We start from the raw sequence: 25351 nt of genomic DNA, 5'->3' as shown, positions 1-25351 counted from the left end.
ATTCATAGAGCCTCTGTTAATTTTTCTGTGTCTGGTTAACTAATTTTTTATTTGGTCCTTTGTTGTAGCCTTTTGAATTTTCTTTGACTCTTGATTCTTTCATCCTACTTATTTATTAGCTATCCTTACCCCAGATCACTTCTGGATTTGATCATTATAGGTGATTTCACGCTGTTGCTTATAAATATGTCAGTACAACAGACCCCTATATCACCACAGTAGAAAGGGTAATGCTCTCTTATCAGCAATCTTTGGGTTGATGTAGTCATCAGATTTATAAGCTTATGTAACGTAATATCATTAAGCTCATATTTTTTCATCTTGGTCTCAAAATTGTCATGGCAAAGATTTCAGATGCTGTCATGAAATTTGGATCACAAAATGTACTCATCTAACAACTTTGTTGTAACTGCCTCTAATTTATGTCAGAAAAGAAAATGAAGTCGGGATCCCTTCTTCTAGATATGCTTTATAAAGCTTGTGCTTTATATATATATCCATATATACCTCTCTATACACGTGTATGTGTGTATATATATGTATATGTACATATGGGTTATCTTTAATGAGTTTGTATTTATAATATGCTTATACCATCTTCTTTTGCATTTGGATAGAAGTGGGAACAAGATCCTGAAACTTTCCTGATCATTATAAAGGGAGCTGGAGGGAAGGCTTTCTGTGCTGGGGGTGATATCAGAGGTAAAAACTTTTTTCCCTCTCACCTAAATGCTTTTTTTCCCTAATAAAACTGAGACACTGTTAGCAAATTTTTGTAGTATTTCATAATTTGCTTTACTTTTGAGAATTTTTTTGTTATAAAGTTAATACATTCTTATGTAGCTAAATTAGAAAAAGGAGAAATTTAAAGACTTACCTTTTGTAGTTAATATTAGAAAAAACGAGGAGAAGAGTGATTTTTTAAAATTACTTACTTCCTTTCAAATATCTTATCTTTCTCCCTGACTCATTCTAAACAAAATGTCCAGTTAACGGTAGGTGAATCCACTTTTTACTTTAGAATGGCTGATATTAAGCAGTTCAGTTTGTCACCTCACCTGACAAGCTGGCCATGTTGAGTGACTTGCCGTTCTCCAAACATGACATGCTGTCACATATTTCTATGACTTTGTGCTTTCCCACTGTTTATGGTCCCAAAGCAAGAATGTACTAATTATAGCATTTATCCTATTGTATTGTCACTAACATGTGTTTAAATAAACATGCTGAGATAAAAAGATTAATTCTCCTTTCTAATCATTTAGGTCGATCTGTCTGTACACATTTAACTATTAAAGACAAAAGAAAGAAATGTTTGTTCTTAGGATCAAAGTCATGTACTTATTTTTCCACCACTGGTTGTCAGTATTTTATACATACTGAAAACTATTTTTTACATTTTGTATTTTGTTTCTTGTGGAGTTGGTAGTGTCCAGGGATGGTTTTTTCCTTATGTTTTTGTTTTGTATATTTGTTCTTTTGTGTTGTAAGATAATATTGTTTGGGTTGATCTATTTACCAAATTTATAAGTTTATGTAAACCAGTATATTTGGAATGAGAAGAAATAAGCTTGATTCAGGACATAGTTTCACATACCTATTAAATTTAAAGTTACTGAATCGTAAAATTGCAGTTAAAATTTTTCAATTACTCAGACAAATCTTTGTTAACCGAATCGTTTTTGAATTTATTGTTTTGCCCACAACATGAATAATTTTAAAACATTGTGTATCAGCCTGGAATTAACTTTTTCTCTGGAGTTGAGCATATAATCTGGTCAGTTTACTGAAGGGCAGAGCCTTGTGTATTGATTTGAACTTCTTCTGACTGTGAGCTATTTTTGCATCTAGGCCTAATTTTATACTGATGTTAGAAATACAGTTACAAATTCTAGAATTATTCTAGTTACATGTATAAAGCAATGGCAATTCCAGGAAATTTAGTTTCTTTAAAGATCATAATCTAAGACAATAAATCGGCACCCAGCAAATTTTTTTAAAATGGTATGAATGTCATTTAATTTTAATTTATATGGAGCTAATTGATTAGAATAAGATTAGAGGAAACCTAAGAATATTTGAGGTAAAAGAGCTTCATTCCACAAGCAGTACAGTTTACACTCTTTTCCTCTTGAAATTGGTAAGCAGTGATAAGGACTGACTAAAATACAATAGATGAGGGGTTTTTTGGGGCATATGTCAGTGAAAGCCTCAGAGTAACAAAACTAGGTATCACATTTTTCTTTTAAAAACCAGAAAAAGAAGTCAACGTTTGGAATATTTTGAAGGAAGATATATCAGAGTTTTAGAGTTAGTCTAAAAATCTATAAATAGTCAATACTTTATTTTTTTGGTAATTTATTTTTTTTTATTGAAATCACATTGGTTTATAACATTATATAGATTTCATCTGTACATCACTACATTTTGGCTTCTGTACAGACTGCATCATGTTCACCACCAAAAGTCTAGTTGCCTTCCCTCACCATATGCATGTGCCCATTTACCCCTTTCCCCTCCCCATGTACTCTCCTTCCCCTCTGGTAACCACCAGTTTGTTTTCTGTATGTGTGTGTGTGTTTATCTTCTCCACAACCCCTCTAATGTTTGTTATTTTTTGTCTTAGTGATTATGAACATTTTAATGGGTGTAAGGTGGTATCTTAGGGTAGTTTCAATTTGCGTTTCTCTGATGATTAGTGATGTTTAGCATCTTTTCATGTGCCTGTTGGCCATCTGTATGTTTTCTTTGGAGAAATGTCTGTTCATATCCTCTGCCCATTTTTTGATCGGGTTGTTTGTTTTTTTGTTGTTGAGTTGTGTGAGTTCTTTATATATAATGGAGATTAACCCCTTGTTGGGTATATGATTTGCAATTATTTTCTCCCAGTTGGTGGGTTGTCTTTTTGTTTTGATCCTCCTTTCCCTTGCCTTGCTGAAGCTCCTCAGTCTGATGAAGTCCCACTTGTTTGTTTTTTCTTTTATTTCCCTTGTCCAAGAAGACATGGTATTCAATAATATCCTTTTAAGATCGATGTGAAAGAGTGTACTACCTGTATTTTCTTCCAGAAGTTTTATGGTTTCAGGTCTTACCTTCAAGTCTTTGATCCATTTTGAGTTAATTTTTTTGTATGGCGTGATATAGTGGTCCACTTTCATTCTTCTGCATGTAGCTGCCCAGTTTTCCCAACATCATTTATTGAAGAGACTATGTTTTCTCCATTGTGTGTTCTTAGCCCCTTTGTTGAAGATTAGCTGTCTGTAGGTGTGTGGTTTTATTTCTGGGCTTTCAATTCTGTTCTGTTGATTTGTGCCTGCACCAGTACCATGCTATTTTACTGCCATAGCTTTGTGGTACATTTTGAAGTCAGGGATTGTGATACCTCCAGCTTTGTTCTTTTTTCTCAGGATTGCTTTAGCTATTTGGGGTCTTTTGTTGTCCCATACGGATTTAGGGTTCTTTGTTCTATTTCCATGAGGAAAGTCATTGGGATTCTGATTGGAATTGCATTGAATCTGTAGATTGCTTTGGGTAGTATGGAAATTTTAACTATGTTTATTCTTCCGATCCATGTGCATGGAATCTCTTTCCATTTCTTTATGTCATCATTGATTTCTTTCAGCAATGTTTTATAGTTTTCACTGTATGGGTCTTTCACCTCCTTGGTCAAATTTATTCCTAGATATTTTATTCTTTTTGTTGCAATTGTAAATGCGATCATATTCTTGAGTTCTCTTTCTGTTAGTTTGTTATTGGAGTATAGAAACACAACTGATTTTTGTAAGTTGGTTTTGTACCCTGCAACTTCACTGTAGTTGTTGATTATTTCTAATAGTTTTCCAATGGATTCTTTAGGGTTCCCTCTATATAAGATCATGTTGTCTGCAAACAGCTAGAGTTTCACTTCTTCATTTCCTCTTTGGATTCCTTTTATTCCTTTTGCTTGCCTAATTGCTCTGGCGAAAACCTCCAGTACAGTGTTGAATAAGAGTGGTGAGGGTGGGCACCCTCGTCTTGTTCCTGTCCTCAGAGGAATGGCATTCAGTTTTTCTCTATTGAGTATGATGTTGGCTGTGGGTTTGTCATATATGGCCTTTATTATGTTGAGGTAATTTCCTTCTATCCCTGTTTTGTTAAGAGTTTTTATCCAAATGTCTATTGGATCTTGTCAGATGCTTTCTCTGCATCTATTGAGATGATCATGTGGTTTTTATTCCTCATTTTGTTAATGTGGTGTATCACATTGATTGATTTGAGGATGTTGAACCATCCCTGCATCCCTGGTATAAATCCCACTTGATCATGGTGTATGATCTTTTTGATGTGTTGCTGAATTCAGGTTGTCAATATTTTGTTGAGAATTTTTGCATCTATGTTCATCAGCGATATTGGCCTGTAGTTTTCCTTTGTAGTTCTTTTCTAAGTTACTTGCTTCTACCTTGCTGCCCTTAGTATTTTTTCTTTTTCATTGACTTTTGCCAGCTTCACTACTGTATGGTTTGTAGGAGTTCTTTCTGCATTGACAAAGTTAGGAGATCTGGTGGCAACCTTCATGTTAATTTCCATCTCCTTCCCTAGGTTTGGGAAGTTCTCCGCTTTTATTTCCTTGAACAAGCTTTCTGCTCCATTCTCCTTCTCTTTCACCTTTGCAATACCTGTAATCCTTATGTTGCATTTCCTAATTGAGTTGGATAATTCTTGGAGACTTTCTTCATTTCTTTTTAGTCTTAGTTCTTTCTCCTTGTTCAGATTTCTAAATTTCTATCCTTGTTCTTGCTGATTCGTTCCTTGATAATATCTGCTAAAGTGTTCAGGGAATCTATATTCTGCTTTATCTCATCCATTGTGTTTTTCATCTCCAATAATTCTGCTTGGTTCTTCTTTATAGTTGCAATCTCTCTTTGAAGTAGCTCCTGAACTTGTTGAATTGTCTATCTGTATTCTCTTTTAATTCGTTTAGTTTTTCATGGATAGCTATTTTGAATTCTCTGTCCTTTATGTTATAGTTTTCTGTGTCTTCAGGATTGATTTCTGGGTAGTTGTCACTTTCCTTGTGGTCTGGAGATACAATGTAATTTTTCATACTACCAGATGTCATATATTTGTGCTTCCACATTGTGGTAGTATTTGATTGCCACTTCTACCTTGGGCCACTAGTTGGGAGTCAAGAGCTGTATATTCTGCACCCACTGCGAACTGAGGGGACAGCTCCAAGGTGCTGTGCTGTGGCGTTGGAGCAGTGGGTGGGTGGGAATGGTGCTTTCTTCTCCTGCATGATCTCAGGGGCGTCTCACTCTGCCCTTGCTATCTCGTCTCTTAGGGTGTTGGCTTGATGCAGACACCCCTGTGATAGCTATTCCCCTCTGTGAGGGACTTTTTCCCAGGCTGTGAGGGACTTCAAGGATCTATGGCGTTCCCTTGGAGGGCCTCCCCACTTTCCTCGCTGTGACTGTGTCACTGTCCTTCCATGAGGAAGAGAGGCATTCTCTTACCTCAATCCACTCCACTTCCTCGGAGTGCTCCAGTGCCTCCACCTTCTGACGTATGACTGTGTCAGTCTCTCAGATGTCTTTTCTGTTGTATGGATGTCCTCTGTTGGAATATGTATGTCCTTTTTGTTGTATCTTTGGGAGGAGAGCTCACTCTGCCATGATGCTGACATCACTCCTCCTCTGCACATTTTTTGATCAGTTTGTTTTTTTGTTGTTGAGTCGTATGAGTTCTTTATATGTCTTGGATATTAACCCCTTATCAGATATAATTTTCAAATATTTTCTCTCAATTGGTGGATTGTCTTTTCATTTTGTTGATGGTTTCCTTTGCCGTGCAGGTTTTTAGTGTGATGTAGTCCCCTTTGTTTATTTTTTTCTTGTTTCCCTTACCTGAGGAGACATAGTATTCAAAAAGATGCTGCTAGGACTGATGTGAAAGAGTGTACTGCCTATGTTTTCTTCTAAGAGTTTTGTGATTTCAGGTCTTACATTCAGGTCTTTAATCCATTTTGAGTTTATTTTTGTGTATGGTGTAAGATAATAGTCTACTTTCATTCTTTTGCACATGGCTGTCCAGTTTTCCCAACACCATTTATTGAAAAGACTTCCCTTTCTCCGTTGTATGTTCTTGGCTCCTTTGTCAAAGATTAGCTGTCCTTATTTGTGTGGGTTTATTTCTGGGCTCTTGATTCTGTTCCATTGATCTGTGTGTCTCTTTTTGTGCCAGTACCGTGCTGTTTTGCTTACTATAGCTTTGTAGTATATTTTGCACTCAGTGAGTGTGACACCTCCAGTTTTGTTTTGTTTTTTTTTTCTTAGGATTGCTTTGGCTGTTCGGGGTCTTTTGTTGTTCCATACAAATGTTAGCATTCTTTGTTCTGTTTCTTTCAAAAATGTTGTTGGGATTGCATTGAATACTGTACATTGCTTTAGGTTAATTCTTCCATCCGTGAGTGTGGAGTATCTTTCCATTTCTTTATGTCTTCTTCAGTTTCTTTCAACAATGTCTTATAGTTTTCAGTGTATAGGTCTTTCACCTCCTTAGTTACATTTATTCTAGATATTCTTTTTGTTGTGATTGTAAATGGGATTTTATTCTTGATTTCTCTTTTTGCTAGTTTGTTGTTGGTGTATAGAAATGCAAATAGTCCACAATTTTTATGAAACTCTTTCCCATAAAAGAAAAAATATGTATATTATGGATTTAATTTTTATTTTAGTCGGTAATTCTCATAGGGCTTAAGGACAGCAAAGGCATTAAGCTTACAGTATATGGAAGAGAAAGCTTTGAAAGTAGTCTTGACATTGACTAGAGTAGGAGTACAGTAGATGTGAACTCTGGATAATGGGAAATTGCAATAGAAATGAAACTATTTGCTAGTATTTATTATTCAGATATTTACTGAGCACGTGTTTATTAAGCTGGGCAGTAGTATGCTATGGCAATGACTTTCAGAAGTTATATTGCCATTGATATTATTAATAAATAAGGATATTACTATCTCATTTACCTCTCTATCCTCACCTTTTACCATTCTCCTTTAGTCCTTTAAAACTGTGTATTTCTTGGTTTCATTCATTCTTGCCTGTGTGACTTCCTTGGTGTTCCTTCCTCTACTCGGAACTTTTTCCTGTCATTTACTAGGAAATCCCTACCTATTGTTTGAATTTGGCTCACACTCATCTCTTCTGGGAAGCCTTCCTTTAATTCTATCTCTCATGCTTCCGTTCCTACAGTATCCCAGCCTTACACTGGGCATAGCATAAAGAGTGTATTTTAATAGTCTGTCTGTCTTATTAGTCTAAACTCCGGGGCACCCATCTTACACTGACATCTTATTATCTGCAACACCTAAAACAGTGCATAGTACCTAGTAGATGCTCAAGAAACGTTTCATGGTGAAATGAATGTGGCAGAAACACTTAACTAGATGGAAGATACTATAGAACTGTGTGTGTGTACACACATATGCATATATTTCTCTGTGTATGTATGTATAAATGTACTTTGTGTTAAGATATATTCCCAGAGGATGTGTATATCCAGCAAATGTGTTTTCAGGTGCTGCAGAAAACAATCAAAAGAAAATGCTTTTTGGGGCCAGCCCCGTGGTGCAGTGGTTAAGTGTGCACATTCTGCTTCTCGGTGGCCCAGGGTTCGCCAGTTCGGATGCTGGGTGCGGACATGACACCGCTTGGCACACCATGCTGTGCTAGGCATCCCACATATAAAAAGTAGAGGAAGATGGGCACAGATGTTAGCTCAGGGCCAGTCCTCCTCAGCAAAAAGAGGGGGATTGGCAGCAGTTAGCTCAGGGCTAATCTTCCTCAATAAACAAAAGAAAATGCTTTTGGTAGCAATATATAACTTCTAATTTAAGTGTAACACTTTCTAAGAAGTTCTTAATAACATTTTTGCCCAGAAGTTTTGACATTGGACTATGCATCTGGGGCTAACTGTAATATTATCTGTGGTGTGGGCAACCTCAAAATTTTAATAAATTATTCTAGAATTTCCCCCTGTTGCTTAATATCACAATATTTTAAAGTTGTTCTATTTGCCTGTATGGACTGTAAAACACTTCTTTTGATTTGTAATTCTTCCTTTCTTTCTTTTTCTTTCTTTTTTTGGTAGCAATTTCAGAAATTGGAAATAAAAACCAGAAGATACTTCAAGATTTCTTCAGAGAAGAATATATGCTGAACAATTATATTGGTATGTGTGCTCTGCTGAGGGCTTTCAAAATGGAATCAAGAAATAAGCTACATAGTATGAATTGTTAAAAATGTAATCACTAGGCCTTCTTTAGACTGGTAATGACTTTATTTATTTGTTTAAATACATTTTTATATTCATTTTGTTAATTGACATAACATTAGTTTATAACATTATATAGATTTCAGGTGTACATCATTATATTTCGATTTCTGTGTAGATTTCATCATGTTCACCACCCAAAGACAAAATACCATCCATCACCATACACAAGTACCTAATCACCCATTTTCCCCTCCTCCCTCACGCTTTGCCCTCTAGTAACTACAAATCCAATCTCTGTTTCTAGGTGTTTTTTGTTGTCATCTTCTATTTATGAGTGAGATCTTGTGGTATTTGACTCTCCCTCTGACTTATTTTGCTTAGCAGAATATTCTCAAGGTCCATCCGTGTTGTCACAAATGGCCAGATTTCATCCTTTTCTTTTTTTTTTTTTTTTATCACTGAGTAGTATTCCATTTTGTATGTATACCACATTGTCTTTATCCATTCATCCCTTGATGGGCAGCTAGGTTGCTTCCAAGTCTAGGCTCTTGTGAATAATGCTGCAGTGAACATAGGAGTGCATATATCTTTATGCACTAGTCTTTTCGTGTTCTTTGCATAGATAGCCAGCAGTGGAATAGCTGGATCGTTTGCTAGTTCTATTCTTAATTTTTGAGGAATCTCCGTACTATTTTTGATAGTGGCTTCACCAGTTTGCCCTCCCACCGGAAGTATATGAGAGTTCCCTTTTCTCTACATCCTCTCCAGCAGGTATTTCTTATCTTGTTGATTATAGCCATTCTGACAGGCGTGAGTTGATATCTCATTGTAGTTTTGATTTGCATTTCCCTGATAGTGATGTTGAACATCTTTTCATGTGCCTGTTGGACATCTGTATTTCTTCTTTGGAAAGATGTCTATTCATACCCTCTACCCATTTTTTCATCAGGTTTTTTTTTGTTTTTGAGATGTATGAGTAGTTTATATAGCTTTGCTGTTAACCCCTCATCAGATATATGGTTTGCAAATATCTTCTCTTGATTGTTAGGTTAACTTTTCATTTTGTTGATGGTTTCCTTTGCTGTGTAGAAGCTTTTTACTTTGTTGTAGTCCCCTTTGTTTATTTTTTCTTTTTTTCACTCGCCTGGTCAGACATGGTATTTGAAAATACACTACTAAGACCGATGTTGAACAGCATACTGCCTACGATTTCTTAAAGAAGTCTTATGGTTTCAGGTCTTATGTTCAAGTCTTTAATCCCTTTTGAGTGTAGTGTAAGATAATGGTCCAGTTTCATTCTTTTGCATGTGGCTATCCAGTTTTCCAAACACCATTTATTAAAGAGACTTTCCTTTCTCCATTGTATGTTCTTGGCTCCCTTGTTGAAAATTAGCTGTCCACAGATGTGAGGGTATATTTCTGGGCTCTCGATTCTGTTCCATTGATCTGTGTGTCTGCTTTTCTGCCAGTGCCATGCTGTTTTGCTTACTATAGCTTTGTAGTATCTTTTGAAGTCAGGGAGTATGGTACCTCCAGCTTTGTTCTTTTTTCTCAGGATTCCTTTGGCTGTTTGGGGTCTTTTGTTGTTCCATATAAATTTTAGGACTCTTTGTTGTATTTCTGTGAAAAATGTTATTGGAACTTTGATAGGGATTGCATTGAATCTGTAGATTGCTTTAGGCAGTATGGACATTTTAACTGTGTTAATTCTCCCAACCCAAGAGCACAGAATATCTTTCCATTTCTTTGCGTCTTTTTCAATTTCTTTCAATGATGTCTTTTAGTTTTCAGTGTACAGTCTTTTCACCTCTTTGGTTAAATTTATTCCTAGGTATTTGATTCTTTTTGTTGCAGTTGTAAATGGGCTTGTATTCTTAATTTCTCTTTCTAATTCTTCATGGTTAGTGTATAGAAGTCACTTTTGTATGTTGATGTTGTGTTCTGCAACTTTACCATATTCATTTATTATTTCTAAAAGTTTTTTGTTGGATTCTTTAGGGTTTTCTATATATAAAATCATGTCATCTGCAAATAGTGACAGTTTCACTTCTTCCATTCCAATTTGGATGGCTTCTGTTTCTTTTTGTTGCTTCATTACTCTGGCTAGGACTTCTAATACTATGTTAAATAAGAGTCGTGAAAGTGGGCATTGTTGTCTGGTTCCTGTTCTTAGAGGGATGGCTTTCAATTTTTCTCTATTGAGAATGATATTAGCTGTGGGTTTGTAATATGTGGCCCTTATCATGTTGAGGCACTTTCCTTTATACCCATTTTATTCAGAGTTTTTATCATAAATTGATGTATCTTGTCAAATGTTTTCTCTGTATCTATGGAGATGATCATGGCATTTTTATTCTTCATTTTGTTAATGTGATGTGTCACATTGATTGATTTGCAGATATTGAACCATCCCTGCATCCCTGGAATAAATCCTCCCTGATCATGCTATATGATCTTTTTAATGTATTGTTGTATTTGATTTGCTGGTATTTTGTTGAGGATTTTTGTGTTGATATTCATCAGTGATACTGGCCTAGAATTTTCTTTTCTTGTGTTGTCCTTACCTGGTTTTGGTATCAGGGTAATGTTGGCTTCATAGAATGAGTTAGGATCCTTCCCATCCTCTTCACTTTTTTGGAAGAGTTGGATTGCATAGCTATTAAGTCTTCTTTGAATGTTTGGTAGAATTCACCAGGGAAGCCATCTCATCCTGGACTTTTATTTTTTGCAGGTTTTTCTTTACTGTTTCTATCTCCTTAATGGTTATTGGTCTATACAGATTCTCTATTTCTTCTTGACTCAGTTTTGGAAGTTTTGATGATTCTAAGAATTTATCTGTTTCTTCTAAATTATCCAGTTTGTTGGCATATAGCTTTTCATAGTTTTCTCTTATAATCTTTCATATTTCTGAGGTGTTTGTTGTAATATCCCCTTTCTTTTCTGATTTTATCTATATGAGCCTTCTCTCTCTCTCTCTTTTTTTTTTTTTTGGTGAGTCTAGCTAAAGGCCTGTTCATTTTGTTTATCTTTTCAAAGAACCAGCTCTTAGTTTCACTGATTTTTTTCTATTTTTTTAATTCTCTATTTCATTTATTTCTCCTCTGATTTTTATTTCCTTCCTTTACTGATTTTGGGCTTTGTTTGTTCTTCTTTTTCCAGTTCCTTTAGGTGCACTGTGAGATGGTTTATTTGAGACTTTACTTGTTTGTTGAAGTAGGCCTTTATGGTGATAAACTTCCCTCTTATAACTGCTTTTGCTGTATCCCTTAAATTTTGGCATGTCGTATTTTCATTTTTATTTGTCTCCAGGTATTGTTTTTCTTTCTACTTTGATTTCTTTGTGGCCTGAGTTCCTGTTCAGTAGCATTTTGTTTAGTCTCTACATATTTATGGCTTTTACAATTTCCTTCCTGTAGTTGATTTCTAGTTTCATGCCATTCTGGTCAGAAAAGACGCTTAGTATTATTTCAGTTTTCTTAAATTTATTGAGACTTGTTTTGTGGCCTAATATGTGATCTCTCATTGAGAATGTTCATGTGCAGTTGAACACAATGTGTATTCTGCAGTTTTTGGTTGGAGTGTTCTGTATATATCTGCTAAGTACATCTGGTCTAATGTGTCATTTAAGGTCTGTGTTTCCTTATTGAAATTCTGTTTGGATGATCTAGCCATTGTTGTCAGTGGAGGGTTGAAGTCCCCTACCATTTTTCTTTTTTTTAAAGATTGGCACCTAAGCTAACAGCTGTTGCTAATCCTCTTTTTTTCTTCTTCTTTTTTTCCCCCAGTACATAGTTGTATATTCTAGTTGTAGGTGTGGGATATCACCTCAGCAAGGCCTGATGAGCAATGCCATGTCTGTGCCCAGGATCCAACTAGGGAAACCCCAGGCTGCCAAAGTAGAGCATGCGAACTTAACCACTCGGCCTAAGGTCTGGCCCCAAAGTCCCCTAGTATTATTGTCTGTTTCTCCTTTTATGTCTGTTAATAATCACGTTATATGTTTAGGTGCTCCTATGTTGGGTACATACGTATTTACAAGTGTTATATCCTCTTGTTGGATTGTTCTCTTTATCATTATGTATTGCCCTTCTTTGTCTCTTGTTACAGTTTTTGTTTTAAAGTCTATTTTGCCTGATGTAAGTATTGCTACCCCAACTTTCTTTTCATTGCCATTTGCATGGAGTGTCTTTTTCCATCCTTTCACTTTGAGTTTGTGAGTGTCCTTAGGTCTGAAGTGTGTCTCTTGTATGCAGCATATATATGGGTCTTGTTTTTTTATCTCCTTGGCCACCCTGTGCCTTTTGATTGGAGAGTTTAGTCCAGTGACCTTTAAGGTAGCTACTGATAAGAATGTACTTATTGCCATTTTGTTACTCTGTTTCTGTGTTTTTTAGTAGTTCTTCTCTGTACCTTTCTTCTTTTCTTGCTCTTTTCTTTTGTAATTTGATGGCTTTCTTTAGTATTATGTTTGGGTTCCTTTCTCTTAATTTTTTATTTATTATAGGTTTTCGGTTTGTCATTACCATGAGGTTCCTATATAATAACCTACGTATATGGCAATCTATATTAAGTTGATGGTCTCTTATGTTTGTCCTCTTGCTAAAAGCTCTACTCTTTTACTCCCCTCCTCTCACATTTTGTGTTTTGGACATCATTTCTAAACTCTTTTTTGTGCGTGTGTATCCATTACCATCTTATGGCAATAGATAATTTTAGTACACTTGTTTTTTGACTCTCATATTAGTTTCATAGGTGGTTGATCTGCTACCCTTATTGTATATTTGCCTTATCAGTGCTTTTATTGTGATAATTTTCTTATTCCTGTATGCAGTCTTTTCTTTTTCCACTTAAATAAGTTCCTTTAGCAGTTCTCTATGGCTAGTTTCTTGATGATAAACTCCTTTTGTTTTTGCTTGTCTGGAAAACTCTTTTATCTTTCCTTCTGTTCTGAATGATAACCTTCACAGGTAGGGTATTCTTGGCTGTAGGATTTTCCCATTCAGCACTTTAAATATTTTGTGCCACTCCCACCTAGCCTGTGAGGTTTCTGCTGAGAAGTCAGCTTATAACCGTATGTGATTTCCTTTGTCTCTAACTTGTTGCCATACTCTTGCAGCTTTAGGATTCTCTCTCTATCTTTAATTTTTGACATTTTAATTATAATGTGTCTTTTTGTGAGCCTCTTTCGGTTTATCTTGTTTGGTGCTCTCTGTATTTCCTGTACCTGGATATCTGTTTCCTTTCTTAGATTAGCAAAGATTTCGGGTGTTATTTCTTCAGATAGCTTCTTTGCTCCTTTGGCTCTCTCATTTTCTGGGACACACATGATATGGATGTTAGGGCACTTGATGTTGTCCCAGAGGTCCCTTAAACTGTCCTTGTTCTTTTTAATCCTTTCTTGTTTTATCTGTTCTGTTTGCATGATTTCCTCTTATCTTTCATTCAGCTCACTGATACATTCTTCTGTATTGTCTGCTCTGCTATCAATTCCCTCTAGTTAATTTTTCATTTCCATTATTGTATTCTTCACTTCTCATTGGTTCTTTTTTATATTTTCCAATTCTTTGTTGAAGTTCTCTGAGTTCATCCATTCTTCTCCCTAGATAAGTGAGCTTCCTTATGATTATTAGTTTGTATTCTTTGTCAGGTAGATTGTTTATCTCTGTTTTGTTTACTTCTTTTTCTGAGGATATATGTTCCTTTGTGTCTTCATTTTGCCTCTTTCTCTGTGATTATATTTATATATTAGGTAGATTAGCTATGTCTCCTAATCTTGATGATCTGGCTATAAGAAAGAGATGACTTATGAGGCACAGCAGTGTGTTTCCCTCTTGTCACCAGTTCCAAATGTTCCAGGATTGTCCTCTGTGTGGGCTACATGTGTCCGTTGGTTGTGGCAGACTTTCTTTTGCTGCAGGTGCCTGAGAAGGCTAGTCTGTGCCCCTGGCCAGCTGGTTGTAATGCTCAGCTGCATTTGGCTGCTGTGGTCCCTTCAGTCACTTTATTGTGCTTGAGGTGCCCCTCAGCACAGTTGGCTACAAGGTCTAATAGCACATTCCTGTTACAGTTTTTCTCTTAAGTGAGTAGGCCCCCAATGTGGCTGGTTGCCAGGCTCCAGGGCTTACAGCTTTGTAGGCTTCCAGCCTGCAGGGCTGTGATCAGCTCTCAGTAGTGCAACTGGGTATGCAGGCCCCAAGTGTGGGAACACTCAGTTGTGTCAGGCATTGCAAGGTGGGGCCGATCCCCTATGTGGCTGTTTGAGAGGCATAAGTCTGCTGCACCTGACAAGCCCCGCTATCTGAAGGCTTACACACCCTGTCAACACAGTCTTGCCCCATGCATACATCCCGCCCTACTGAAGTGGACCCACTTGCCTCCCTGTAGAGGCCCCACACACTCTACAAATGCATGCCCACCCCTTACGCCCTGCTCCAGAGAGGCGCACCTACACACCCCACTGCAGAGGTCCCACACACCCTACCTATGTGGGCCCACAAGTTGCCTGAGGTCTTGCTGTTTGGTGGGGCCAGTTCCCAGGGTGGGCTTCCTGCCTTAGGTGAGCTGGATTAAATTAGTGCTGTAATAGCTGGGCCATATTCCTGTGCTAACATGCCAGGGAAATAACTCAGATAGCATCAGCCAGCATCTGGGTTAGCACCCCTGTACTAGGTCACAATAATGGCTGCCACCAGTGTCTCAGTCCCTGGGGAGGTGGTCCCAGCTTGGAGAGGTCTCACCTCTCATTGAGATGGGCTCAGAGCCTGTCAAGTGAGTCACTTTTCACCAAAGGACTGTGCACCTTTCTTTCTGGTGATTTCAGGTTACTTTCTGAAATGGATACATTTGTGTGTGGGCCCTTTAAGAGCAGGCTTTTCTTTCCCTTAAGTTTGATAGCTTTTCTGGGGTTATTTCCCATTGTTATTAGTAGCCAGCAAAGCCAGATATTATGACACTTCTCTCAGTTGTGCTCAGTGTAAAATCTGCTTATTGTTGTAAAGCTCCCCTTCTCAGATCCCCCACTCCTGCAGGAAAAGCTTCCTACCTTAAGATTGCTCCTGGCCGACCATGAAGTGCTGCGGCTAGAAGGTGGCATTTTGCTCTCAAGAAAGGAATTTCTGCGTCTTCCACCTCAGTTGGCACTCTCTCTTATTGAGGGTTTTTTTTTAATCCAGTTTTCAATTCTCTCTCAGGGGTAATTGTTCCAAGAGTAGTTGTAAATTTGTTGTGTCCATGGGAGGAGGTGAGTTCAGCATACTCTTACACTGCCATCTTGACACAGAATCAATAGACATTCTTATTTATTCTTTTGTATACTATATGCCAGGAATAAACTATTCTGACTGCTCATTCAGAACAATTCACATGTTAACATTAGTAGGCTATAGTAAACTACTGTTTGTCATACACTCAATATGAAAACATGGATTCTGATCATATGGCTAGTTTTCTTGGACAACAAAAAACTTGGATCTCAGTTTTCTCTACAAAGTGAAGTATGATTTCTTAATTCTTGAGGAGTTCTGGGATGAAAATTTCTTTATAGTTGACATTCCAGATTGCACCTGAAGTGAAGCAGTACTTTTACTTTTAGTGAAGCATGTGTTTCAGGCTAGATGACAGGGAATAATATAATGGATACTTGTGTACCCGCCAGCCCAGAATGAATAAGCACTCATATTTATTTTTGCTTGATGTTTTAAAAATTGATTTAAAAAGAATATAATCCTACAAATTGTAAAATTACCGTTCCTCACTGCCATTTCTTTCTTTCTCCAGAAGCAGTCATTATCCCTCCTCAGAGGCAACCATTGTCATTAATTTGTAGTGTATCCTACTAGGTCATGCTTTATATTTTTATTATATATTTACGAACAAAAATAGTATTACCTTGTGTTTTTGAAATTTACATAAATATTCTCTTACCATATATACCATTCCATAAGTTTTTTTCTTTTGTGAAGAAGATTGGCCTTGAGCTAATATCTGTTGCCAATCTTCCTCTTTTTGCTTGAGGACGCTTGTCACTGACCTAATATCTGTGCCTATCTTCCTCTATCTTATGTGGGATGCTACCACAGCATGGCTTGACGAGCAGTGCTCAGTCCACACCCAGGACCTGAACCTGTGAACTCTGGGCTGCTGAAGCAGAGCACACAAACTTTACCACTGTGCCACTGGGCTAGCCTCCATGTTTTGTTTTTAATAACATGGAATGTAACTGTTCTATATTGTTTAATATTGTGAATATACCCCACATTACTTATCTATTCTACATTAATGAATATTTCAGGTCATTTAAAATTTTTGCTAATATACGTTGTTGCACCTTTATATGTGCCCTCTTAATTTCCGTGTGCAAAAGTTTCTCTAGAAATAATAGAAGCCAAATTGATCAGTCATACAGTTTGTACATCTTCAATTTTTTTTCCAAATTTTTCTCTATAGTGCAAGACTTCATTTTCTACATGTGTTTTTATCCTTTTTTGTCATTAAACTTCGCATATTTAATATCTTATTGTGGCTTTAAGTAGTAGTTGTTTTCTTTTGTTAATCATCTAGATTTTCTTTTCAATTTTATCATTTGTTCATCTTTTTATTGGATTATTTGTCTTTCTTACTGATCTTGCAGGTATTTATATATTCTGGATTCTTCACTTTTATAGATTATATACATTACAAGTACATTTCTCTCAGTCTGCTACTTTCACTCATCTTCTGGTATATACAGGTTTTTATTTCATGAGATGAAATAAAAATGTTTCCATTCTTCTCCCATTTATGATTTCTGATTTTTGCATTAAAAAAACCACTTAATAACACTGAGGTTATTAAGATGTTCTATTTTCTTTTAGTAGTTTGAATATTTTATTTCTTTATACTCTTAATTCTTTAATGTACTTGGAGGTTTTTTGCATGTGACATCATCTAACTTTTATTTTCCAGCTAGAAAGCCAAATGTTGCAATGTCTTTTTATTGAAAAGTCTGTGCCTTCTTCACTAACTTTAATGATACCTCTGTCATATTTCAAGTTCCTATATTTGGCCAGGTCCTTTTCTCGGCTACCTTATTCATTGGTCTATTTGTCTGTAGTACTTATGTTAAAACTACAGTGTCCAAATTATTATAGCTTTAAGATATGTCTCTGTCTGGTGGGACAGGTTGCTAGGATGCTCTTGGACTTTTCGTCTTCCATATGAATTTTAGAATTATTTTGTCTAGTTCTGCAAAAGATTCTATTGAGATTTTGATTGGACTGACAATGAATTTTAGGTCAATTTGGGGGGATTTGATATCTTTTCTATTGAGTCTTCCCATCCATGAGTGTGGCATATTTGTTTATTCATGTAGACTTTAAAGAAAGAAACTTACAGAATTATAGTTTACATAACATAAAATTCACCCATTCCAAGTATAGAATTCAATAATTTTTGGTAGACTTGTGCAACCGTCACCGTAAACCAGTTTTAGAACATTTTCATGAGATTGACTTTCATTTCCTTTCATAATGTTTTGTAACTTTCCCCATAAAGATCTTATTTCTTTTTTTTTTTTTTTTGTTTTATTCTTAGGTAGTTTGTTTTCTTTTGTTACTACATTTAATGGCTATCTTCGTATTACATTTTCTAATTGACTATTTCTGGCTTATAGAAATGCTTTTTTCCCCCCAAGTGTCAGGTATACTATAAAGTGTAAGGAAAAGTGATTTCATTACCCACTTACTCATTATTTATAGAGAGTATGGTTCAAACATGTCTTTCTAAGGCATAGGTTGGCTAATTATATGGCTTGACTAATTTTTCTACCTAATTTCTGTATATTTAACACAGCACATCTCAACTGTGCAACAGTTGCCTTTCACTTCCTGAGAGACCTTTGTATATTATTTTGTGTTTCATGAAATTCTTATCAAGAAAAATTATAGTTTAGAAGTGAATTTTTTGGAAATAGCTTTTCTGTTGACACAGTTATTACATGTTAATGAGACCAAATTTGGAAACTGCAAAAAGGAAAAGAGATAAAAATTGCTGATAAAGCCTATCATCCAGAGATAAGAACTGTTAATCTTACATCTGGATAATCTCTTGTTTATTTATACTTTTACTACATATATAATTAGGAAAGAATTTAGCTGCAAGTAACAGAATACCTAACAGTGACTTAAACAGATAAAGGTTTGTTTATTTGCTCAAGAAGTCTAGAGGTTGGTAGTCCTGGACTGATGTGGCAGCTCAGTAATGTCGTTAAGGACTCAGGTTAGCCATCCTTAGCTTAAGGTTTCTCTCTTTTTTTTTTTTTTATTGTGACGTGCTCAATTTTCATGTGTGTGTATGTGGGTGATGACATTTTCAGGAAGTTCTTGATATACTGTTTCAAGTCTCAGAAAGGAGATGGAAGAAAACCTATAATAAGTTTTAAAAGAGAGTTTGGAGGAGTGATGTAAGGAACCTGGTGGAGTGAGCTCTTCCCTTTATCTCTCCCTCTTTGAACTTCAACTAAATGGATATTCACTGACCAATAGAGGATTCGCAAAGAGCACAACAGGATGCCTGAGAGACCCATGCAGCTATACATTTGAACATGAATGGACTGGGCCACCTGGAAGTAGTGGAGATACGTGAGCACTCCTCTACCATTTCCTGGTGGTCCTACAAGTGAGAATGCTCCTTGGCAAAACTGTAAGAATAGGTGGTGGCAGCCTTCAGCCTACGTGCGAATACTTTCCCACCTGGTAGGGGAGCCCATTGTGCCACTGCAGTTCCAATGAATGGCCCAGGGCTTGGGCTCCATGAAGGAGCCCTGCTCACCAAGTGCGGTGGCCAGCGCAACTGTAAGAAGTGGTGGTGGTGGCCCTGAGCTCATGTGTGAACACTTTCCTGGGTGGTGCGAGTGCCCACCATACCCCCACAAATTCTAGCAGATGGGGTGGGGTCAGAAACACAGCTCCTCCTTCCCCAGAGTGGTAGCAGGTGGAACCTGCAACCTGATACTACTACAAATACACTGGCAAAGGATTAGTTCATCAACCACTGTGAGAAACTACAGCAGCAATTCATAGCAGAAGGAAACTGACCAAGTCTCCAGAAATCAACTCTGAAGTCAGAGAAATTTACAATCTAGATGACAGAGAATTACCTGTCATAAAGAAACTCAACGAGTTACAAGAAAACTCAAAGTTCACTGAGCTCAGGAATGATATTAGTGAGAAGGAATATTTCACCAAAGAGATTGAAACTATAAAAAAATCAAGTAGAAATTCTGGATATGAAGAACACAATCAGATAGAAAATAATCCAGAATCCTTAAAAAAGAAAGAATTGGTGATTTACAGGATATAAATATAGAAATGTTTCAGGTGGAGGAGTACAGAAAACTAAGATTTTTAAAAAAAGGAATTCTTCGAGAAATATCTGACCCAATTAGGAAGAGCAACATAAGAATTACAGACATTCCAGAGTGAGAAGAGATGGAGAAAGGAACAGAGAGCTTGTTAAAGAAAGAATAGCTGAGAACTTCCCATACCTGGGGGAGGAACCGGACTTACAAATACATGAAGCCAATAGAACTCATAATTACATCGGTGCTAAAAGACCTTCTTCAAGGCATATGACTGGCAAAAGTCAGCAACAGAGAAAAATAGCAAAGGCAGCAAGGCAGAAGGAAAAAAAACATACAAAGGAACCCCTATCAGGCTTTTAGTGAATTTCTCAGCAGAATCCTTGTAGGCTGGGAGAGCAGAATGTTATATTTAGAATACTGAAAGACAGAAACTTTCAGCCAAGAATACTCTATCTAGCGAAACTATCCTTCACATACGATGGAGAAATAAAAGCTTTCCCAGATAAACAAAAGCTGAGGGAGTTCATCACCATTAGACCTCTCCTACAAGAAATGATGAAGGATGCTCTCTTACCTGAAACAAAAAGGCAAAAGTCTACAAAGCTTTTAGCAAGGAAATAAATAGACAAGATCAGAAAACTGCAGTTCTATTTCAGAACAGGGTAGCAAATAATTATAACTTAAAATATAAAGGGAAGGAAACCATCAAAAATAACTATAAACACTTCAACTTAGTCACATACTTGCAACACAAAACATAATTTTTGACAACAGCAACTCAGAAGGGCAAGTGGGAAGGGATGGAACCTGCTTAGGCTAATGGAGATAAGAGGCTAACAGAAAACATAATATCTCATTTACGAGATCTTTTATACAAAACTCACAGTAACCACTAAATGAAAAACCAAAGCAGAACCATAATTCGTGAATAAAGAGAAAACTGAGAAAACAACCACAGAAAATGACCTAACTGAAATGGCAGTCAGAAAAAACAAAGGAAGAGAAACAGTGGAAATGTAGAACAACTGGAAAACAAGAAATAAAATGGCAGTATTAAGTCCTCATATGTCAATAATCACTCTAAATGTATAATTTTTCAATTTTCCAATCAAATGACACAGAGTAGCTGGATGGATTAAAAAACACAACCCAACAATATATTGCCTACAGGAAACACATCTCAGCTGTAAAGACAAACATAGGCTCAGAGTGAAACGATGGAAGATGATACTCCAAATTAATGGCAAACAAAAGAAAGCAGATGTTGCCATACTTATATCAAACAAAGCAGACTTCAAGATAAAAAAGGCAATGAGAGACAAAGAGGGTCAGTATATAATGATTTAAGGGACTTTCCACCAAGAGGATATAACACTTGTTAATACATATGCACCTAACACAGGAGCATCAACGTATATAAAGCAACTATTAACAGACCTAAAGAGAGAAATTAACAGTAACACAATAATAGTAGGGGACCTTAACACCCTACTTACATCAATGCATAGATCATTGAGACAGAAATTCAATAAGGAAATAGTAGATTTAAGTGAAACACTTGATCAGATGGACTTAATACTTATACAGAAAGCATTCCATCCAAAAACAGCAGAATACACATTCTCCTCAAGTGCACTTGGAACATTCTCAAATATAGACCATATATAGGGAAATAAAGCAAGCCTCAATAAATTTAAGAAGGTTGAAATCATATCAACCATCTTTTCCAAACATAATGCTATGATACTAGAAATCAACTACAAGAAAAAAGCTAAGAAAGTCACAAATATGTGGAGACTAAATATAACACTACTGAAAAGCCGTTGGATCAGCGAAGAAATCAAAGGAGAAATTATGAAATACCTGGAGGCATGAAATGAAATGAAAATACAATATGCCAACTCTTACGGGATGCAGCAAAAGCAGTTATAAGAGGGAAATTCGTAGTAATACATGCGCACCTCAACAAACAAGAAAAATCTCAAATAAGTAATCTTAAACTACACCTACCAGAACTAGAAAAAGAACAAACAAAACCCAAAGTTAGCAGAAGGAGGTAAATAATAAAAATTAGAGCAGAAATAAATGAAATAGAGACTAAGAAAACAGTAGAAAGGATCAATGAAAGTAAGAGCTGGTTCTTTGAGAAGATAAACAAAATTGACAAACCCTTAGCCACCTCACTAAGAAAAAGAAGCCTCAAATAAATAAAATCAGAAATGAAAGAGGAGAAATTACAATGGATACCGCAGAAATACAAAGCATTATAAGAGAATATTATGAAAACTATATGCCCACAAATTTGATAACCTACAAGAAATAGATAAATTCTTAGATTCATGCAACCTCCCAAAACTGAATCAAGAAGAAATAGAGAATCTGAAAAAAACCAATCATGAGTAAAGAGACAGAAACAGTAGTGAAAAACCTGCCAAAATATAAGAGTCCAGGACCAGATGGTTTCTCTGGAGAATTGTACCAAACATTCAAAGGAGACTTAATACGCATCCTTCTCAAACTATTCCACAAAATTGAAAAAGACAAAACATTTCCTAACTCATTCTATGAGGCCAACATTACGCTGATACCAAAACCAGGTAAGGACAGCACAAAGAAGGAAACTTGCAGGGCAATATTGCTGATGAACATAGTTGCAAAAATCCTCAACAAGATATTGGCAACCCAAGTACACCAATACATTAAAAGGATCATACACCATGATCAAGTGGGATTTATACCAGTCACTCAGGGATGGTTCGACATCTGCAAATTAATCGGTGTGATACACCTCATTAACAAAATGAGGTTTAAAAATCACATGATCATCTCAATAGACGCAGAGAAAGCGTTTGACAAGATCCAACATCCATTTATGATGCAAACTCTGAATAAAATAGGTATAGAAGGAAAGTACCTCAACATAATAAAGGCTCTATATGACAAACCCATAGCCAACATCTTGTTTAATGGTGAAAAACTGAAAGGCATCCCTCTGAGAACAGGAATAAGACAAGAGTGCTCACTCTCGCTATTCATATTTAACATAGTACTTGAGATTTTGGCCAGAGCAACTAGGCAAGAAAAAGAAATAAAGGGAATACAAATTGGAAAGGAAGAAATGAAACTCTCTCTCTTTGCAGGTGAATGATTCTACATATTGAAAACCCTAAGGAATCCATCAGAAAACTATTGGAAATAACAACTGCAGCAAAGTTGCAGGGTACAAAATCAACTTAGAAAAATCAGGTGTGCTTCTATACACTAATAATGAACTAGCAGAAAGAGAAGCCAAGAATACAATCCCATTTACAATTGTAACAAAAAGAATGAAATATCTAGGAATAAATTTGACCAAGCAGATGAAAGATCTATACACTGAAGATTCTAAGACATTTTGGAAAGTAATTGAAGATATAAAGAAATGGAAAGGTATTCCATGCTCATGGATTTGAAGAATAAACATAGTTAAAATGTCTGTATTTCCTAAAGCAATCTACAGATTCGATGCAATCTCAGTCAGAATCCTAATGAGATTCTTCACAGAAATATAGTAAATAATCCTAAAATTTATATGGAACAACAAAAGACCTTGAATAGCCAAAGCAATCCTGAGAACAAAGAACAACCTAGAGGCGTCACCCTGACTTCAAAATGTACTACGAAGTCACAGTAGTCAAAACAGCATGGTACTGGTGCAAAAACAGACGTGTGGATCAATGGAACAGAATTGAACGCTCAAAAATAAAAACCACACATCTATGGACAGTTAATCTTGACAGAGGAGCCAAGAACGTACAATGGAGAAAGGAAAGTCTTGTTACTAAATGGGGTTGGGAAAACTGGACAGCTACATGCAAAAGAATGAAAGTAGACCATTATCTTGCACCATAAACAAAAATTAAACCACAATGAACTAAAGACTTGATTGTAAGACCCGAAACCATAAAACTCGTGGAATACAACAGGCAATACACTCTTTGACGTTGGTCGTAGCAGCATCTTTTCGAATACCATGTCTGCTCAGGCAAGGAAAAGGAAAGACAAAGTTAACAAATGGGACTGCATCAGACTAAAAAGCTTCTGCAGGGCAAAGAAAACTATGAACAAAATGAGAAAACAACCCACCAATTGGGGGAGAATATTTGAAAATCGTATATATGACAAGGAGTTAATCTGCAAAATATATAGAGAACTCATACAACTCAATAACAAAAAGAACAAATAACCCAATCCAAAAATGGGCAGAGGAGATGAACAGACATTTTTCCAAAGAAGATATACAGATGGTCAGCAGACACATGAAAAGATTTCAACATCACTTATTATTAGGGAAATGCAAATCAAAACTACAATGAAATAGCACCTTACACCTGTCAGAATGGCTATGATTACTAAGACAAAAAAATCACAAATGTTGGAGAGGATGTGCAGAAAATGGAACCCTCATACACTGCTGGTGGGAATGCAAACTGGTGCTGCCACAATGGAAAACAGTATGGAGATTTCTCATAAAATTGAAGTACCATATGATCCAGCTATCCCACTACTCGGTATTTATCTAAAGAACTTGAAATCAACAATTCAAAGAGATTTATACACTCCTATTTTCATTGCAGCACTTTTCACAATATCCAAGATGTGTCAGCAACCCAAGAGCCATTCTATAGATGAATGGGTAAAGATGATGTGGTATATGTATACAATGCGATACTACTCAGCCATAAAAAAGACAAAATCGTCCCATTTGTTTACATAAACATCAGTGGCTTGTAAGGCAAATGTCAATTATATTTCTCAATAGCTGAGTTTTACAAGGCTTTCATTCATTTCAAATTGAAGTATTAAGTTGTTAAACAATAATGAATAGATGATCAGGATTGTGTATGGATTGACATTTTAAAAAAACATATTTTACAAGTCATACATTTAGTCTTGATATTTCTTGCAAAAATTTCTTAGGGAAAATACTCAGAATTTGTGTAAGGTGATTTTTGGAAAAAGTGAATTGATTTTAAACATTGCAACTAAGTACAGCTCTTATTTCTTTCAGCTTCTTACCGGAAGCCATATGTTGCACTTATTCATGGAATTACAATGGGTGGGGTAAGTAGACTGTTTTACTCTCATCATTGAAGTGAGGGGATGGGTGTAATACAATAGAATTCTGTGTAACAAAATCATGTTTGGGTTTTGGATGGAGCCTTGCAGGTTTGGGATATAATACGTGCTTATAGCCGTTTTAGAATAGCTCCACCCAAAAAGAATATGTTCTTAATTATGTTATATGCCATTTTAGCTTCTTGAATTAGTACACTTTTTTAAGCCAACAGAACTGATAGAATCTTTTTTTGTTTAATGTAGAGCTGTTTTTTACTTTTTAGCTGATTGCTTCCGACTTTAGAGAAGAAACTGGAATGTTGAGTTTTTTTGAGACACTGAATAGTGGGGATGTGGTTCCCTAAAGCGTATCTGTTGCACAAAATCTCACCTTAGTGAAAGTGTTTGGATACTTTATGAAGTTCTCTGAAACTACATTTCTATCAGTTGACAAGTATTTATTTTGCATCTGTTTTATTACAAAGAAGTCTTAAATGTCATTGGCCTTGAATAATTTGATAGGGAGTTGGAGAAAAAAGTGAAATAATTACAGAAAAAGTGATAAAATCATATGGCACTGACTATATTAAAGACAAACCTTTAAAGTGAGAGGTCAGAATGGGACTTCAGTCCAGCAAAATATAGGATGTAGGTAGGTAGTAG

The 25351-nt window shown here is 36.2% G+C and overlaps 1 protein-coding gene across 2 annotated transcripts in view; it reads left to right on the top strand.

Moving 5' to 3' along the window:
- Window positions 1–25351, top strand: part of HIBCH (3-hydroxyisobutyryl-CoA hydrolase) — a 98931-nt gene that overhangs the window by 16793 nt on the left and 56787 nt on the right. For both annotated transcript variants that reach the window (XM_023622213.2, XM_023622215.2), the window contains 3 exons: window positions 618–702; window positions 8128–8208; window positions 24642–24694. In XM_023622213.2, coding sequence (XP_023477981.1) covers window positions 618–702; window positions 8128–8208; window positions 24642–24694 — 219 coding nt within the window. The remainder of the gene's footprint in view (window positions 1–617; window positions 703–8127; window positions 8209–24641; window positions 24695–25351) is intronic.

The sequence above is a fragment of the Equus caballus genome, chromosome 18 (genome assembly GCF_041296265.1).
Source record: "Equus caballus isolate H_3958 breed thoroughbred chromosome 18, TB-T2T, whole genome shotgun sequence".
Lineage (NCBI taxonomy): Eukaryota > Metazoa > Chordata > Mammalia > Perissodactyla > Equidae > Equus > Equus caballus.
This window is presented reverse-complemented; position numbering and strand designations above follow the sequence as displayed.